Source organism: Aplidium turbinatum, chromosome 12 (assembly GCF_918807975.1).
Source record: "Aplidium turbinatum chromosome 12, kaAplTurb1.1, whole genome shotgun sequence".
Lineage (NCBI taxonomy): Eukaryota > Metazoa > Chordata > Ascidiacea > Aplousobranchia > Polyclinidae > Aplidium > Aplidium turbinatum.
Window position 1 is genome coordinate 17,520,839 of NC_137483.1, and position 20,018 is coordinate 17,540,856.

General features: G+C 36.3%; 1 protein-coding gene across 3 annotated transcripts; it reads left to right on the forward strand.

Moving 5' to 3' along the window:
- Positions 1 to 1,540: 1,540 nt before the first annotated feature.
- LOC145780733 (glycerol kinase-like) lies at positions 1,541 to 19,447 on the forward strand. 3 transcript variants are annotated; one of them, XM_082592359.1, is made up of 16 exons: positions 1,541 to 1,681; positions 3,579 to 3,652; positions 3,792 to 3,898; positions 4,533 to 4,610; positions 4,982 to 5,061; positions 5,692 to 5,829; positions 7,078 to 7,257; positions 8,550 to 8,585; positions 9,362 to 9,434; positions 10,109 to 10,227; positions 10,780 to 10,858; positions 11,157 to 11,338; positions 12,616 to 12,769; positions 13,257 to 13,394; positions 16,036 to 16,125; positions 16,545 to 19,447. In XM_082592359.1, exons 1-16 carry the CDS (start codon positions 1,619 to 1,621, stop codon positions 16,553 to 16,555), a joined length of 1,602 nt encoding a protein of 533 aa, XP_082448485.1. In that variant the 5' UTR covers positions 1,541 to 1,618; the 3' UTR covers positions 16,556 to 19,447. The 3 variants fall into 3 exon arrangements, with proteins under 3 accessions (XP_082448485.1, XP_082448483.1, XP_082448482.1); XM_082592357.1 differs by having other exon boundaries at positions 17,095 to 19,447; XM_082592356.1 differs by having other exon boundaries at positions 16,036 to 19,447.
- Positions 19,448 to 20,018: the final 571 nt, after the last annotated feature.

A 20,018-nucleotide genomic window follows, 5' to 3' on the forward strand; every position in this document is an offset into this window, starting at 1 on the left:
TATTTCCTTTGAAGTAGCTGATACAAACGAAAATTTGCACTTCCTGACTAGCTACAACATTAAGTTTCGCTGAGAAACGTTGTCGTGTTTTATCTGAGAAAAGTTAGAACAGACAAACGTTACTTTCAGTCTTCAAAATTAACATATTTTTATTTTTGCAAAAACATTGTCAAGGCCAAACGGCAAAAGTTGAAATTGCCTCGGCAATTGCATGTGAACGTTTATTACGAAAAAAATTGTACCAAAACATGTAAAGCGAAAAGCAAAATATATACTAGAGTAGTCTATCACGACCGCACTGTTTGATTTATTGTGATGTAATAATACCAAAAACTAGCGATAAAGCGAGCAACGCGATACGCACGCTGGTAATAAACGTTATATAACTGACGGGGGAAAGTAAGTTAATTTTGGGTTGATTCAATGTTCGAGGCAACACAAATCGATTTAATTTTCCCGGCGGGTTATATTGCGTAACAACAGTACCCAATAAGAAATTTACGTTTGTTTTACATTAATTCGACATCTAGTGGCGTTGAATTATCATAAAATAACGTTAATTGCTCAACCAGGTACCAGTAACAAATTAATAGCTTCCTGCGAAAAGATTGCCTCGATTTACGTTTACACTAACATAATTTCGGCACAATTGAGATACTGCGAGCAACACAAAGTCGCGAGGCGCGATAAGGAGTAGATGCTTAGACTAATTTGACGTCTACCATCGTTGAATCAATGCAAATAGGATGATATTTTTATGAAAGATTCAATTCTCTCAGCTGGGCATGTGTCTAAGCGCCGGCGAAGTAGGAAGTAACCCAAATAAAACATCCAGCAATAGTAAGAGTCTGGTGTAGTCCAAGAAAATTATTTTTTTTTTGTAATCTTTTGGTCCTTACAAGCGCTCCTGTGGCCTCAGCATTTTTATTGCCAACGCTAATGCGCCATTCACGCATCTGCGTCGGCAATCACCTCGGCAAGTGCCGATTGCCCACGCTAAATTCGAAGACTGACTTCTGTATTTGCGTTATCACATATAATAAGACATTGGATCAACGTTTAAACACTAAGTCTACGTCTTGTATTTCCGATTGACAAGAAATCGTACAGTGGCGCAAGAAGCTTCTTTGCAATCACTGAAATCGATTTGAGCGCGTACGTATTTTTTCGGACATTTTGACCGAATTGACAATATTTTTTTCGGACATTTTGCTAAAAAATCGGTCAATGACCGATAAATGACCGAAAAAAAAAACCCAGGTATGATGAAGTCTTACAGAGAATTGTCATGTTTAAGTGGCTACCCCTACTGCAGAGTCTCACTGCCTCAGCAGAAAAACTGGTCTGTTCAGTTAGAGTGGGCTGAGATACTGGCCAAACTTTAAGAAAGTCTTTCGGTGGGGCTTATAGGATGTAAAGTCCTTATGCAAGATAAGTTTCCTAACATATTATATATAGGTAGTAAAGCAAATGTTTTCTTTGTTTTACCGTAGTAAAACACACCAGCCATTACAATATTTACCTTGCAATCTGCAGCAAGCCTGGATTATTTTCAAATTGCTTATCCAGTTTTTTACCTATATTAAGTAATATAGCCTATGCTAGTGATTTAATAGTTATGGAAAAAAATTTACAGTTAATTGGTGCAGTTGATCAAGGAACAAGCAGCTCTAGATTTTTGGTAAGACACTGTATACAACTATACATATACATTAAGTTTGCTGTGATTTTCATTTATAGCGTAGAAGTATTGTTTTTTCGAGATATTAATTTCAAAAGATTTTGTGTGAAAATAATTGTTTTATGGAAGAAGCTATCATTATTTACAGTCACCTTCTCCACTTTAAGCAGATTGCGCATCAACATGAGTTATCTGTTTCCATGAGTCACGCTTTTGAACTAGCTCTCCCAGTGTTGCCAAATTGTGTTCAATCCATGCCTGGATGTTGTCATGCCATCGTTTTGGTCATCTGCCTCATTTTCTTTTTCTGTTGACTTTATCTTCCATGCAGATTTTGCTTTGTATTTTGGTCTTTTACTGCTGCTGAAAAAGTTATTAGTTATAATAAACATTAAAATTTAAGTTAAAGATGAATGTGTTATGGAATATTGTGTTTTAAAATGTTTGCAGTATCTTAAAAATTTGCTTCAGACATGTTTTCTTTCTGGCAATATATACTAGTTTTTATCTCTAAACCTTTTACAAATGCATTTTTAATCCCGAAATTTGATCCTTGACCCTGAAAATAGTTAGGAAACATATTTTTACTTTTTAAAGCCGTAGCATCTCTATGCATTTTTCCTTTTTTCATAATTTTGAAAACCCACCAAGTGGTCAAATTTCAAAGTGTTATATATAGCTATTTAGCAAATTAAAATTTCAAAATTTTTTTGCAATCATATTTTTTAACGTAAACTGTTTTACGTAAATTTAATATTATTTTACGGTATAAGATTCTGAGACAAAGGCACAAAATTTTAATTTTTGTGATTGATAATATGGAATGCCCCAACGATCAATTAAACTGCAAAGTGATCAGCAGCAATTGAAGTCTCATTAACAGTATGTTATCGGTATTACAGTATGACCTGAAGCATGTTATTAAAATGTTATATTGCTCTCACTGCAACACATTTGAAAATATGTAGCATTTACGGCTCCCTTAGAAAAAAAGGTTCCCCACTCTTGTTCTACTAGAACCGATCACAATTGATAATCCCTTCCTTTCGCATGTTTAATTTGCTACAAGCTCTTCAATTCATGCTTCAATTTGTTTAATTTTTCATATTCAAACAGTATCAAACTTTACAGAGACAATACGTTATTGTCTCGCCCTTGTTAATTTTGATTTATTTTAACTTTTTTGAATTAATTTCGGTGTGTGTGGATGGAAGAAGTTAAGACGTAATTTACGGTCTGCTACAATATAGGTATATGTTTGTTGTTATGCTTAAAGGCATACTAAAGGAAAATTTCAAACCGGAATTAAGCATTAAAATGAGTAAACTGAACATTCAAGAATACATTTCAAAAACAATTACCCAAAAAAATTTGTTTTCAATGGCGCTGGCAAGGCCCAAAGTCCAGTGTTTCATTTATTTTCTTTTTTTTCAAAATGACCAAAACGTGCAAACACAGCTCAAGAATACGTCATAAAGTCCAGCAATAACAAAAGCCACGTTACCAATCTGATGTTTTGAGCAAACTGTCTGCTGTTTTGATGTTAAAATGTGCTGTTTTGATGTAAATACATACATAGCCTACAGTCAAATCGCCCGCAGTAACAATTATTGCGTGATCGGTTGATTGCTAGACTTTATGACGTAGACTTTATGACGTTCTTTACAGTCGCACGCTTCGTTGCTCAGGCCAATCTCGTTTTGAAAGCTCTGACAAAAGCACGCGCACAATGGTGGTCAGACCGCAATGGGGCAAAATTTTATTGAAAATCGTTTTATGGTAGCATGTGTAACACAAAGAACGTGGAAAATCGTCAAGTCAGGTTTTTCCTTTAATACCCCTTTAAATATAAAGCCTTGTTTTCATCGTAGCATATGACTATTTGTGTTTGCTTCAGGTGTTCAACTGCAAAACCGCTGAATTATTGACTTATCACCAAGTAGAAGTAACTCAACTTTTTCCTCATGAAGGGTGAGTACGACAAACATTATGAAAGTTTGTGTTTTTTTACCCTACACAAAGCTGACTTTAAAACTATTGGATTTGTGTAATAAAGGGTAAGCATGCTTGGCACTGAAAAATTACTTGCAATTATAACTTTGTTATGCAGATGGGTGGAGGAAGATCCTATGGAAATTTTACAAACTGTCTATGAGTGCATTGATCAAGCTGTTAAAAATTTAAAGAAAATGAAAATTGATAAAAGTTGCATCAAAGGTAAACTATATAAAAATCATAAACAAATTGTTGAGTTTTAATTCATATGTGTAGGTAGTGTAAAATTTCACTGAAACAATGGTGAGTTACAAATAAACGCCAATGTCCATTTATAATAGTTCAAATGAATGGATTGCGGACAACTGATTATTTGGTTAATTGCACTAAAACCACTTATCTGGGCTATACAATTCTCTTTTATTAAAAGTAATCATGATCGATTTATTACATTTTATCTATTTGCTGATTTTTTGTAATTTGATAGCAAAGTGAGGCAAAGTTGTGATAAAACTGCTGCTTGTTTTGTTCGGTTGTAAAGCAAGGTTCCAGCCTTCTCAACTTCAAAGTAAATTTTCCTTGATCTTTAATTAAATTAATATGTTACTGGCCATTAGTTTTGACAATTTTTCCGTTTTAAAATTGACTTGTAAAATATTGAATAGCCTAAACATTCTGTTGTTACGTTTTTGCTGAAACGTTATTTCAGTCAGCGAAACCAATTAAGCTTTAAGCCAACATTGAAAAACGTTTTGTTGATGCTGTATATAATTGTGTAGAAAGACGATCGCATGATGTAGTTCTGTCCTATTTTGCTGCTTCTTGATGTTACAACATGTCCATTTTTCCTCTGCAGCCATTGGAATTACCAACCAAAGAGAGACAACTGTTGTATGGGACAGGCGTTCGGGACATCCTCTCCATCATGCAATAGGTAGGTTGGTTGATTGATAATGACAATCAAGCAAATACTTGCATTCTTGAGAATCTTGCAAATTTTGTTTACTCATGATCGCAGCATTTCTTATTAATAAAATTAAGAAATGGACAAAAAGATTGGAACATTTGCTAAAAGTGAAGAAAATATTTCTATCGTTCAATAGTTGTTTCTGTGTAGTCGGAAGTACGTCTGCATATTGCACTCATGTTACAGTATTTGAATTTTTTCATGGTTTAGGACTTCAGTCACATTATCACATGCTCGTTTTCTCATATTAAAAAGTCTATTTGTACAAAAGCAGGTCCACTTGACTTCCGTTCTTTTATAATATTAATTCTTTAAGTTGAGTTTTATTTAACGTTTAGTTTGGTGCGACAACCGAACGCAATCCACTGTTGATCAGTTGATCGCGAAAACTCCCACCAAGAATCAAGATTACCTCAAGGTACCACCTTTACACCGAAATATTTTTTTTATTTTATTTATTTTGGTCTGTCTAATGGCAGTGGCAATGTAGTCCAAGAAATCAAACTAGGTTTCTTTCTTTACAACACCAAAAAGAGTTTTTAAAAGTGGTACTAAATCTTATTTTTGCTTGGCACTCAGCAATGGAACGGGTAATAATGTAAGTTGCGCCTATATTACATACGGCTGCATTGACAGTTTGACACTGTATGCTTTGTAAAGAGCTGAGAAGGAGTATATACATTCTGCGATGGATGCAGCGCTATATAAAAACAAGCATTTAATTTTAATATAGCAAAGGCATATCTTCTAGTGTTTTTTGTAGGTTCACGTAGTATGTATTGTGCATGTTGGAAATGATTATTATCAAACAATTGTAACTGGTCGTTGAAGGCATTGACAATTACTTTCGTTGTTAATTCGCTTTCTCTTTTGCGATTTTTGAAGGGAACATTTTGTGGCATTGTTTTATCGTCAGATTGGGGGGCCGCGGTAGACAACAATCTAATGATATGGTCAACGATCATTTCCATCAATTTTGCTTTTGTGCAACTCACGAGTCTATCCTGACATTGCTATTAATTTCCATGTAACTATACATTTCTTTCAGAGCACCTGTGGTCTCCCAATCAGCACATACTTTTCAGCAGTGAAAGTGCGCTGGCTTTTAGACAACAAAGCAGATGTGAAGAAGGCATTTGATGATGGTACAGCGTTGTTTGGGACTGTGGATTCGTGGCTTATATGGGTGGGTTGTTGCCATTTTGAGAATTGAAATATTACAGCTTTCCAATTTCTACATTCTTGTTCTGGTGGCTGAACAAGTGAACATATACAGTGTATGGTCATTGGTCACTTATTTTGTCATGTGCAGCAATGATATGAGTTTTATAATATTAGATATGAGTCTAAACTTATCTGACTATTATTCTATATATATATGCACTATCCATTCATGTGAAAAATTATGCTCCTGGGCAGTGAGTTGCTGGTTGCTAACCTGCTAAATGTAACAAGAATCTGATTTTTTTCCCTTCTAGCAATAATTGCAACAACACATATGTTAGGAAAGATAACAATCCTGATGAATGTCTAAACTTTGTAGGATTTATTAGTTGTTGAAAATAAATCTTTTGAAAGCTTTGAGAAAAGGCTGTGTTCCGTCACAAGTGTTGCCATACGTTTTTTTCTTGAACTGCTTTGACGTTTTCTCAAATTGAAGCAGAATTCTTCATTTGGCAACACTAGTTTTGTAGAACTAGCCACGTCCTTTCAAAAAGACCCGAGTTTTTTTATGGAAAACCTAGCCCACCCGGGTAGTTACTCGGGTACCCGGGTAGTTACTCGGGTACCCGGGCAGCGAAATTTTTTTCCCACGAACTTTTTGTATCATTTGCATATTTCTGTAAGTGTAGCCATTACTGGTTACCGCGCGGCATGCGTAACTGTTTTTACCGATTTTCGCCCTCACAGCAGCCGATTTTCGCCCAAGTCCAAATCTAAACATTGAACTTGAAAAAAAAACCTAGCCTGAGGACACACCTATAGGCTAGTCTATAGTCAAGTTTAAAAAAGTTGAGAAAAGAAATTGATTCTGGTCACTAGTCTAAAAGTAAGATTTTCCGAATTGAATAAGAATTAACCCTAACCCTAATTTTTTTGAAAAGCTTTTGTGCATCGCAAAAATTAATGTTAAGAAAAAAAAATTGACTTTGATGGGCGTCGAACCGATGTCCTCTCGAATACAAGGCAAAATACAAAACCACTGAACCAAACGCGCCAACGTAAAATGTTTGCATTCACACGGTATAAATACAAACTCTATGCGAAGTAACCAAAAGTTTGTGTAAAAAAAATTTCGCACCCGGGTAGCTACCCACTGCAACCCTGATCCGAACGGAATTGCCTTTTGTACAATCTATGTAGCTTCAATTAACAATATTATGCTGTTGGCTTTTTTCTTGCTTTATCACGCATTGCTGACGCTTTTGAGCAGAATATGACTGGAGGTTCAAAAGAAAGAGGAAAGCACATCACCGACATCACTAATGCATCTCGTACTATGCTCTTCAACATCCACAGCCTAAAATGGGATGACAAGTTACTGAATTTCTTCGACATTCCATCCCACGTTCTCCCAGAAGTTCGGAGTTCCGCTGAGCATTATGGATTTTTGGTAAATTTCTATTTTGGTTGATACCTTTTTTTATCAAACGACCTTTTTAACTTTTTATTTTTTTATTAAACATTGGTCATGTGAAATGTCCTGTGCTTTGTACTTGCACTGAAATTAACTCCTGACCATCATCTTTTCCTGACTTCGCCTGACCGAAGTTTTGTCTGTGTCTTTAAAATGTGTCTTAAAAATTTTGTCTTTAAAAACTGATTTACTTTTGATGCATTTACAGGGTGATCAAGCTAAATGTAGACAAATATTTATTGAAATAACAGTACATTCAAACAGGAAAAAATTTACACATATAAAGAAAAATACAAAGAAAAGTATAAATAAACAAAATGTACTCTTATTTTTCAATATATCCTCCCTTTGCCTTCACCAAACGCCTTAGTCTGTGATATTTTTTCCAAACAAGTGTGTAATTTTTCCTTCATAGCTGTAACGCTTGAATGATTTGAAGAACAGGCTTTACTCTCCAAAATACTCCATATTGCCAAGTCCATTGGATTTAAGTCAGGAGAGGATGGAGGCCATAGTTCCTTTGGCCTGTGTGGGACGTAGCCCTGTCTTGTTGAAGAGTTATTCCGTCTTCTCGAAATGTTTTCAAATAAACATGTTGATTAACTTTTACTCCCTTTTCAATGAAGAAGATGGGAGGTTTCCACCAGTTGAAGTTACCCCACCCAAACCATCACAGAGGCTGGTTTCTGTCCCTGGAACATCAGTCTTTCATTCAGTGGGATATCTTCTTTATTCTTTGCATAAATATGGTCATTCTCATAATTATGCACAGCCTGGACAGTGAATAACTTTTCGTCTGTTCAAGGAACTGATGGCTGCGTCGCGTGCGTCATGCAGTCAAGTGCACAACGGACTAAGGCGTTTGGTGAAACCAAAGGGAGGATATATTGAAAAATAAGAGTACATTTTATTTCTTTATACTTGTAATTTTTTTCCTGTTTGCATGTACTGTTATTTCAATAAATATTTGTCTACACTTTGCTTGATCACCCTGTACAAACCGCAGTCTGGTTTTTTTTTTCGGTCATTTATCGGTCATTGACCGATTTTTTAGCAAAATGTCCGAAAAAAATATAGTCAATTCAGTCAAAATGTCCGAAAAAATGTATTAATAGTCAATTGACTATATATGACCAAAAATGACTAAAAATGACCGAAATAAATAAAAAATGACCGAATTTTTTCAAGTCATTTCGGACGAATGACCGAATAGTCTCAGCGAAAAAAAAAACCCAGACCGCAGTTGATATAAAACACTTTTTTTGCAGACTGAAACTTCTTTAAAAGGACTTTCTATCTGCGGGGTGAGTTGATTTAATTTAGACCGTCTTCGTCGTGTGAGCCTCTTGGCCCAAGAGTCTATCATTGTACCACCCTAGTATAGCATTTTATGTTGCTTCCGGACTATGTTGTAAAGCTACTTTAGACAACAGCCAGTCTTTGGTTTGATTATTCAAAACGTGCACCTTCCACTCCGTTAGGTGGCATAAAGATAGTACAACGTTTTACTGGTTGACATAGAAACATATTTTAGATAAGACTGTTATATTTCGTTTTGGACAAAACGAAAATGCATTACATGCATCCTACCCTAACTGTAAAAGAGCCCCCACATTTTCTTATGAAGTGACCATTTGAAAGTAAGAACTAAATTTGTGGACCTCTACTTTGACTTCACTGTAGAGCGCATTTTCCAGACAACAAAATCTTTTATTTTTACATTGATTCAATCACAATGTCTGCAAACGTTGAATCAATGTAAAAATGAAGGGTTTTGGTGTCTGGGTGAATTATCAAGTTTAACAGATTTTTACGTGATCACATAGGATTAATTTTGAGTTGTTGAATCGTATGCTAACGTTTTTATAGCTCGTAGTAAGGCTCAACCTGTATTTCAAAGGCTTTTTTCTTGCCTTATGCTTGGTAGTTGTATTCATCCGCTGTTACTTATTTCATCGATTTCTTTCTGGCAACGCGTCATTTTTTTATTGTGGTATGCATTTCTTTGTTTTATAGGCTTCTCACAAAGCATATTTACTAATTAGCGACGGTATTTTAATGACAGTTGAATCTGTTGCAGTGCCTTGGAGATCAACAAGCAGCTTTAGTTGGCCAAACCTGTTTTTCGAAAGGCAACATCAAAAATACGTACGGTAAGCAAATTTTATTGGATTTTTATACCTACATCCTCTTGTCTTGTGAAAGCAGTTTGAAACATTTTTTGTCTGCATGGGGATTGGGAATGTTTGGTAATTGAATAATCGCTTTTATGCCGCTAAAACTTTTTTAACTTTTTGTAAACCCTAACCCTACCTCTTTACTCTTTCGTGTATGTGTGAGTGTTGTGTATCGAATAAACTTGAGCACTAACTCTGTACCCTGTACCTCATCACAATTATCTTACCAGTTCTCACAAAATTAAAGCTTATTCAATTAATTGCATTTAAAAGTTGTTCAAATATTATATGGCTCTATTTTCTTGCTTTTTTGCAACCCCAAGTCAATATGTTAGGCCTCTAAGCTCCCTGCGCCCATGGCCGCCTAAAAGTCGTTAAATGGCCTCCGAAGCTGCTGCTAAAAAATGTCTATATTTGAAGATATTTCTGTTTAAAAAATGTTATCTCAATACCGTAACCAGTTATTGGGCCGATAAACCTCCATGAGGTTTTGTTAGTGGTTTTTAACTTCCCGATGGCATTGCACGGCCTGTCTTGTCTCCTGTCACCTCAATGAAAACATGTCGGTGATCTACTTAGTTCAAAGTTTTGTCATTTTGTTTACGAATACATTTGCTTTATCATTGCTTGCAAGTTGCTTTTCGTTCAAGGTACTGGATGCTTTATTCTTCAAAATACCGGGAAAAAACCGATTTCATCCCGCCATGGCTTGTTGACTACCATAGCTTATCAACTAGGAGAAAACGAACCGACTTACTACGCAGTTGAGGTAGGCTGACGTTGAATCGATATAAATGTGATCACTTTGTAAGTTTGTATGCTTGTTAATTCTCAGTTGGGCATAAAATCTACGACTCCAAATCCTTATTTCATTCATAAATCGCAAAGAAAATTCACCAAATAAGTCGTATCTTATTGCAGTTGGGTTTAAGTCAAAAGTTATGTTGTTGTAAAGTTAAAAATCTTCACACAACTCCTCAATGCACCAGCGTAGCGACGCCTTGCTTCCTACTTAATGTAGTGTTGGTTAGCGTGAAGTTAGGAATTGCCAGAAGTGCAGCGTGTTTCCTGAAGGAGGATGGCTAGTACCGGGTTGGTATGGGCAAGCTGCTCCACAACTTTGGTCTTACTTATTATGCAGCTTTCTATGTCGAGCAGGATGGTGGGGTATCTGTACTTGTAAGATTGCTTCTGCTTTCCATTGTCCCCTGCAGCTGTGCCTTCTAGGTGAAAGCTCTGAGTTTCAGGTTTCGCATCTTTGGAAGCACTTGTTGCGTATTAACTTTTCTGTTTCTTTTACATTGTGTAACGTTGTTTTCAGGGTTCGATAGCGGTAGCTGGTGGATTAGTGAAATGGCTGAGGGACAACCTAGGAATTATTAAGGAAAGCAAGGATATAGGTTTGTTTATGGTTGGGATTCAAAAAATAACTATTTTTGAAGGAGTTTCACCCTAATAATCGTATGATATACTACATCGATAACTAGATTATGTACCGACATTTGTAGTTGTTCCAGTCAGCCTGCAAATCAGGCCTTATTATAATGAATTTACATTTCTAAACGTTTAATCTATGTAAAAAAGGGCCTGGTTAGCTGGCTGGAATGAGAAATAACTTATTAATAACTGACCTAATGAAGGAAATAACTGACCTAATGAAGAAAGACATACATTTCCTTCCACGAATTGACATTTCAGAGGAGCTGGCAAGATCAGCAGAAAGCTCTGGCGATGTTGTGTTCGTTCCCGCCTTCTCGGGTCTGTACGCTCCGTACTGGAGGAGTGACGCTCGTGGCACGGTGTGTGGCATCACGCAATGGACGACAAAGGCTCACATTGCATACGCTGCCTTGGAATCTGTTTGCTATCAAACGAGAGAGGTCTTTGATTGCTTGCTTTTGATACGTCCAGTCAGATAATCGTTCTTTTGAGACGTTGATTCAGCATGTGAAGATCTTGAATCAACGTGAAAATGAAATGAGTTCTACATTTCCTTCGGGATAATTTACAAGTATTCATTTAGCCCTCAGAGCAATTTGAGTTTGAGACACTTGACTTACAGCCTAGCCAAAAGCCTATTTTCAACTTAGTTGGGCTGCATAAAGCAAAACTAGCCTAACATCAACTCATACAAACCACCAGTTTGAATAACTAATTGAATAATCTATTTTTTACTGGTGGCTTATCTAATTTTTAATAGGATTTAGTTTTGAAGTGGCCATATTGGGACTACTCGCTTTAATTTTAACATGAAAAGTTTTACTTTTCGATAAGATCTGGTTTGCTGAGTTAATTATTGCTTTTTTTTAAAAAAGTTTTTCACAAAGTTTTGTTTTATTGTGACAGAAAAATCTTTGTTCTCCATTTAGAAATCGTAGCAATTTGGTTTTGTTATGGGTTTGAAAAAATATGAAAATGCAGGAGAATGTTATAACGCAGAAAAAGTCGTGAAGCGCAAATTAAGCAAGCTTGCATAAGTGCTTGATCAAGATATATGAACTATACTTTTAATCACGAAACGGTATTTGACAGCGAGTCCAAACCAAATCATTCTTCAAAAACGAAATAGTGTAATTGACCTCCTGTGTTGTTCCTGAAGCAACGAGGAACGAGATTAATTGCGAGAAGTCAGACTTAGCCTACACTTCGAGTTTGCCAAACGTTTCTGACTGGTAAGATTTCCCTGCAGACTTGTCCATTGAGATTAAAAGCAAGAAATGAATTAGTGGCAGCTTCATCTTTACTTTGTTGTGGAAAAAATTGAAATTGCTCTCGTGGCAAATGAAATTACTACCGTATTAAAAAAACAATCAGTCTTAGTAAGAAATAACCAACACTCCTCTTTATTTCGTTAAGTGCAAAAAACAATTTTTTGTATAAAAATTGAAATTGTGACCATGAAAAATGAAATTACTTCCGAATTCAATTAATTTTAGTACGAAACAATCAAATCTCGCCTCATTCATGCATTACGGCATGCGGACCTTGCGTCATTCATGCATTGCGGTATTCAGGTCTTGAGTCATTCTAACCGCGGCATGAAGTCGTAGACCGACATGAATATAAAGAATCACGTTCCCAGATCGTTTTTATATTGATTCAACGTCTACTGTGTAAATGTAAAAACGACTGACTTGCTGTCTGGGTTATGTTGCAGATCATAGAAGCTATGCAACAAGACTCGTTCGGTGATGATGTAGACAGCGATGGTAGTTGTGGTAACAAGTTGCAAACCTTGCAAGTTGACGGTGGGATGACTGCCAATGGTCTGCTTATGCAGTTACAAGCTGATATACTTGGCTGTACCGTATGTAAGTACCTTGTTTCATGCACATCAACATTATTGGTTAATGTCGGATAGTTTTGTTACTTTTCATTGCAAAACATAATTTTAAACTTTGCGTTTTTGGATTTGAACTGTGGCAATACATGTTGAACCATCAGTCAAGTAAATTTAGCTATTTGAAGCATATCCGACTAGTGGGTGACGGCTGTGTCACAGTCGAGGCTACTTGTGTAATGGCTGCCATTGCATGTACGCCATGCCTGTCACTCAAAGCAGCGTGTGATCTTGTTTAGTGAGTATCCCAGCTGAAAAAAAGTGTTTTTTTACATTTATTTAACATCTTCGTACGTTACATCAATATAAAAAAGACCAATGACGACAGACGTTGAATCAGCGTACAAATGACGGACTTTGTTGTCTGAGGTTTTAGCAGCTGGGTTAGGACTACGGTGATAGTCAATACAAGTAGTCGCTTGGCAACAACAGTCATTAAAGTTGCTTTGTATGTTCAGTGAAACCTTCGATGCCAGAAACAACAGCACTGGGCGCAGCAATGGCAGCTGGGAAAGCTCTCAAGATATGGAGCCTGGACCCGAAAGATTTGACGTCCGTGACCTTTGAACGGTTTGAGCCCAGCGTAGCAGCAAAAGGTAAACGATTTAAAGTGTCTTGTCTGCAAGCGCGGGCTCGATTTCCTGTCTTGCATGTTCTTTTTCTTAGAGGTTTGTTTGACGCGTTTGAAGGTTTTTGGATTTCTTGCGTCATTTGTCATGGTTGTAAGCTTGCTCTAGTTGCAGCCTCACTGCATAACAGGTTTTGTCATCCGACTAGCCTACTTATTTGAAATCCTTGTTAACACACAAGCTCTCCAGTGATTTTGGTAGACCTAATATCCGCCATTTTGTCAAAAATGACTTTTTTGCATTTTTCTACGTTTAAAAACTTCATGCATCTCCTGACAAAAAATTGTGCTCCAATGTAGTATGGTTTACGAGATAATTGGTGTGTAAAACCTAACATATTCCAATCTGTGCAAGAATAATTTTCTAAAACGTAACATATTCGTTTATCCAATCAAGTAACAGGAAATTGTCAGGTGACCGGCAAAATTTCAGCAGAGTAGCCCAGGCTACTTCACATCTTACATCTCTTAGAGTTGCGTGAAGCGGATTTAAAAGCATTCGATAAAGTAGATTGGGTTGAAATGTTGTTAAGCAGTAGGTTCCACTAGGTAAGCTTAATTATGCAACTTAAAAATGTTCGTCCGAGCACACTAGCTTTTCATTAAATGCCGTATCATTTCGGCTACGTCTCGCCGAACAGTTTGACTTTTCGTAGCCTACCGGTGAACTGATGGCTTAGTTGACTTTGCGGTAGCCTATTCTAAATAGCGTAGCTTGCATAAGTTTATTAAGATTTTAAAGCAGAGGCCTTAGGAGTACGCTACCCAGTGTGTTTGGTCATTTCTAATCAACCAAACCAGATGCTGTGTAGCCAATGTAGTAGGGTAGCCTTAAATAAATGCATAGTAATTAAGTAGGCTACCAGCAACTGATTTTAAATCGGCGATAGCCTTTAACCTAGCAGGCTTCTCTGATATCAGCAAAGTTATCTACAGATTACAGTGACGAAATGATACACAGTTCTGGGAGAAATTCAAAGGCTTACTTTAGGTTTGATTTAGGCTTGTATTGTTGACTCTTGCTATTTTAAGTAGGCCTACCGCTAGCCTACGCTTAGGCTCTACGTAGAAACTGTCCATGGAATAACTAAAACGGTAACGACGCCTTGCGGTTCTACCTGCAGGCCTAACTAGAAGTTTGGTTATTTTAATAACACCATTATCCGGTCGATAAATAAATTTGATTATCTTCCTGAAATGTTATGACTGTAATTTAAAACCAATATATCACAGCAAGTAGCAAAAATTTCCTTGAAAAATCAAGGAGGCATCAACATAACGACTTGGTTCAATTATCATCATCATCAGCCGGTCATGCCACTGCTGGCAGATGGCCTCCACACCATTCTGTCTTTTGCTGTTCTCATCCAGGTGATGCCAATCTTTTCTTCTATGTCATCTCGCCATCTTCTTTTTGGTCTCCCTCTAGTTCTTCTTGCATATCTTGGTGTCCATTCTGTGGTTATCCTGGCCCATCTGTTGTCTTTCATTCTTGCTACATGTCCCGCCCATTGCCACTTTAGGTTTGTTGCTGTTTCTATGACATCTTTGATACAAGTTTTGTTTCTGATAACTTCATTTCTGATCTTGTCTTTTCTATTTATGTTCAATATTATTCTTTCCATGTTCCTTTGTGCTGCTGCCAGTTTTCTTGTTTGTTGTTTTGTGAGTGACCATGTTTCTGCTCCGTATGTTAATGTTGGCAATATTACTGTGTCCATGATTTTTCGTTTTAAGCTAATTGGAATATTCTTGCTCTTTAAAAAAGTGTTATATTGTGAAGTGTATTGTGAAAAAAGTGTATTCAATTATACTGTATGTTAATGCTTCTATTATACTACGAGCAAAGTAATCCACAATTTACTTATTTCAGGGTACTGTACTCACACTAAACGTCAAAGTAAAAAATCTGCCAAGGCAGTTTAGTAACCAATAATCTTATATTAGGCTTTACTATTCAAAATCACAAAATTATAGTGTAGTCAAAGCCAACATTTAGTTTATATTAAGCTTTTCCATACAAAAGCATAACAGTAAATAAGCCAATAAGGTGGTTAAAGCCAACACCGAGATTATATTAGGTTTTACCATACAAACCTAATACATTTTTTTATAACTAGTTATCTGGCAAAACCAAATATACGCCATATTTTAATAAACAAACAAAAACCTGACTTAAATTTATTTATGAAAATTTTGTTTGCTTGTCCGCTCCAGCCTTCCAAAAGTCAACTTCGAGTGTTTTACCTTGTTAATTTTACAGCTACAGTATAAACACAAAAAGTCGTTTATCTCGAAAACTTGAAAATGGCGGATATTAGGTTGTGACAAATCACGGGAGAGCTCATCTGAAACAATTTAACGTCAAAGCAGAAGCAATCATTCATACAACATATCATAGAAATACTTGGTCTAATCATCTGAAGCCGTCGATGCCTGGTTCAGGCAAGGCAATTGAAGAATCGTTGTTATTGTGCTGCAAACGTATTAATGGTGCTCTTCGCCCTTTTTAATTGCTCTTTGCATTGAGTTGCTCCTGTCATCTTTCAGCTCACGAAGGAGCAAATTCCTGTTGACTTGCATCAGCGGTTAATACTCTCTTCTTCTAGATGTTAACTATGGCAAGTGGAAGTTGGCTATTCAAAAATCAATGGGTTGGCACTTTGGCGAAAAATCGCAAGCAACCGCCAATAGCTCAGGTAACCATGTGTCCAGCTATGAATCGTGTGGACGTTATCGATACATTCCTGGTCTTATCTACACTGTAACCACGTTTGCTTTTATTATATTTTCACGCTACTGCAAGTCGTAGGAGAAAAAGCTTGCTTGCCAGAGACCACACATACCGAACGTTGTCGTCACATTGCTTTATCACTGCAGTTTTTTTATTATTTATTTCCTTTTGTCTTCTAGTAAGTTACAATGATTTTTTTATACAGTTAAGAATTTTAGCAGTGTGTCATATTTTACCTTAAGAAATGCAACTAGACATTAATACGAGTGAACAGCTAGGTCATTTTAATTTAAAAGAAGAAAGCATATCCTTGTGCCTCCGAACGTAATGTTCTTTTGTAGGCTATATTACATATCCGTTCTCACTTAACCAACTTCTTGGTAGATGCAGACTGAGTGAATTTTTCTGTCCGTCGGTTGGCGTTCCAGAGCCTTTTACATGGTGATACGCATGTTGCAATATTTTCATCCTGCTAACCTCCTTTTATAAAAACTAGCTATTTTTAATCGAATACAACCGTTTGAGGTGTTGAATCAACGTAATTTGCTACCTCCATATGCATGGTACTAAACTCAAATGCGTAAGCATGCTCTATCCGCCGCCAGTAAGGTTTACAAATGCCTGCTGCTAAGTTTACTGTAATTTTCTGAAACTTTTGGGTATTGCATTTGTTGTTGGAAGAAATTTGCCTGTTTTTGAGCCTCTTGCTCATCGGTGCTATGCTTGATTTGATGATGCAAGGAATGCTTGGCTGTATGGCCAGGTACTATTTCATTAAGAACTTTAAGGCAGTCAAACCGTATTGAAAACTAAAACTTGATCGTAGATGTCCTTGATAAAATTAGTAGTTTTAATTGTCCATGAGGTGTTTTCTTTTTGTATTATCGTTCAATTGGCTTCATTTTGTTTAAGATGAAATTTCATAAAATTTTAGGTGACAGCTACTTCGTTGTCGGAGTTAACTTATCTTTGCCCTATTGGCTTCAACTTAGTGCTGTTTGCTGATAACTTGGTTGCATGTCTTCGTATATTTTCACCTCACGCGCGTTGTCATTTTAAACGAAAGGAGAAAACTTATCTTCAAAGGTTGGTGCAATCGTTAATAAGCTACTTTTAGCCTAATTCTAGTTTAATTTGTGCACTGAGCATTGTCATCAGCGCATGTGTGCATGCATTAGACATTATATCTAATTATCTAAGCAACACTATTGATTTATCGATTGATGATTTCACCAATTGCTTCAACTCTTCCCATATATTTTTAAAAACATTGTATGATTTTTGTACTTTTTACCAAAAACCATAGATTCAGAATGGAACAGTCGTTTCGATTCGTCATATTTCTGATCTGTACCATTTTCTCAAGTTTTCAGTATAGTCTCATTTCAAAAGGTATTACGATGTTTTGAAATCGCTCTGTATTTTCCAGGAAAGCTGTAAAAACGTGAAAAATAGAAATTTGAAAGCGGTAACGCTAAGAAGTTTTTTAGTTGCGCATTGGATAATGACAAATTTGTAACGGTTGTGAACAGTATTTGTTCTGAGGAAGAATCCTTACTTGCTGGCTTATAAATGCGGATAATCGTATCATTGGGTTCACCACAAAAACGTTGCGCGATCGATTGTGCGACTAACCGGGTAGCACCAATTGCACTGTTGCTCTGTGGCAAAATTTTTATGTAAATTCTAGAATAACAACAAATAGTCTCGACGCAGTCAAATTTTTGAAAGAAATAATCCGAACGAGCAACTCAAGTCCTTTTTTACATTGATTCACGACGTCTGTGCAAAATGTAAAAAAAAACTGATTTGCTGCCTTGAATCAAGCAAGAGCAGTGGCGCCGGCAGGGGGGGGGCAAGCGGGGCAGCTGCCCCCCCAATGTTTTGGGCATCATCTTTTAAAAATTTTTTTTTTATTAATTCATGTTAATATTATTATTTTAATATTTGGATCCCAACCTCAAGTAAGTCAACTCAAGTTGCAAGGGGGGGAGGAGGTAAAAGCTCTCTCTTCAAAAAAAAGTATGGAAAACCTTGATGACTAAATTGTACAGTAGATAAAAAGATTTTTTTACAGTAGCAAACCTCACACTCCCATGGCTGCTTCCGCGCGCATTTTGGCATTGGTTGCTTGCAGTGATTCTTTTACTTAAACAAAACGTTTTGTTTCAGCAGTTTTGAGTTGTTCGATTCTTAAGTTGTAAAGGAGACTCAATTTCTCCAATATTTATCATTTATGTTTCTTCTTTAATCTCAGCAGAGTATAAAACTTGTAAAAGTTTTTCATCCATACGACGTCATGAATGAAATTATATCTCAAATCGGCTTAATGACGTGACATCATCTAAACATTTTACCGAATAATAAATTAACAAATTCGATCGTCAAAAGTGGTTTGGTGGTGGTAAATATTACGTAATGAAAAAATGTGATAAGGTTGGAAGACATTATGTCATGTATTTTCAATACAAATATGAAGTTTAAAATTTATTCTTTTGTTCATAGTCGTAATCCACCTTCAAAGCGGTAAGCTACTACAAAGAATAATTTTCGATAAGGGGGGCATCAAGAATAAGTCGACATGACTTTTAACCCTTAGAAGGTTGGGCTCCTGGAGTCTTGCTCAGTTTGGGGGGGGGCTGTCAATTATTCTTATGCTTTAGGAGTGATATCTCTGTTATTTTGGCACGGTTTCAAAATTTGGGATTCACTTTGTAAAATTATTCACGCTGAGCATATCCGAAAATTAAAACTATGTGAATTTTAGAACTGCTCATATACGTTGAAATGTTGAGGTCACTTATGAGTGTAATTTGTAGCGTGAGTTTACGCATTATTTTTTGGTAGAGTAATGAAGAACGTGCATAGTAATGTTGTGATTAATTTTTTTTACATTATTTTACATACAGCCAATGCCCTTTACGCTGTGAAACAGTTAGGATTAGCGAGATATGGGCCAAATTAATTACTTTCATCCAGCTGATGGGAAAATGTTTCACAATAGAATATGAAATATTTCAGAGAATGTGCTGAGAAAAGCCTTATATCTTTCAATTTATAACCTTTATTCGCTCAAAATTTCAGCTCAATAGAGGTGAATAAAAGTTAGAAAAAGTCAAGAAATCTCGTAGTCGCAGCCTCAGTGGTTTTAGAGATACAACTGTTGATACAAAAAAGTTGAATTGACAGCCCCCCCCCCCCAACCTTCAAAGGGTTTGCATTGAGTCAACAGATCTATGCCTTAAGGTTTACGTCATCTCCGGAGATCAGTAAAATATAAGGTTGTCATCTTCAGTGCAACAAGACCATTGATTGATTGGTTTAGTGAGGATTCGTAGTCCCATTGCTTTCATTTTGAGTGATCATACTGATTTTCAATTTATTCCTACAAGACGTTACGTAATGAAAAAATATATAACTAAGGTTGGAAAACATTATGTCATGTCTTTTCAATTCAAAATGAAGTTTAAAATTTATTCTTTTGTTCATAGTCGTAATCCTCCTTCAAAGCGGTAATACAAAGAACAATTTTCGATAAGGGGGGCATCAAGAATATGTCGACATGACTTTTAAGGTTTACGTCAGCTCCGGAGATCAGTAAAATATAAGGTTCTCATTATCGTGATTGTAAGCCGCGGGAAATTTTTTCTCTAAAAAACAGATTCCCGGGAAGCTAAACATTTTTTCCAGCCCTGGTAGAAAACAAGAGAAATTAAATAATATACCACTGTCTTGCACCAGTGGCGTAGCCAAGGGAGGGGGATTCGGGGGTTTCAACCTTTCAAATTGAATTTACCGATGTTAATACATTGTTTACAAGAAAAGTTTTAGCCTATGATGTAATTTATCGTCAAACTG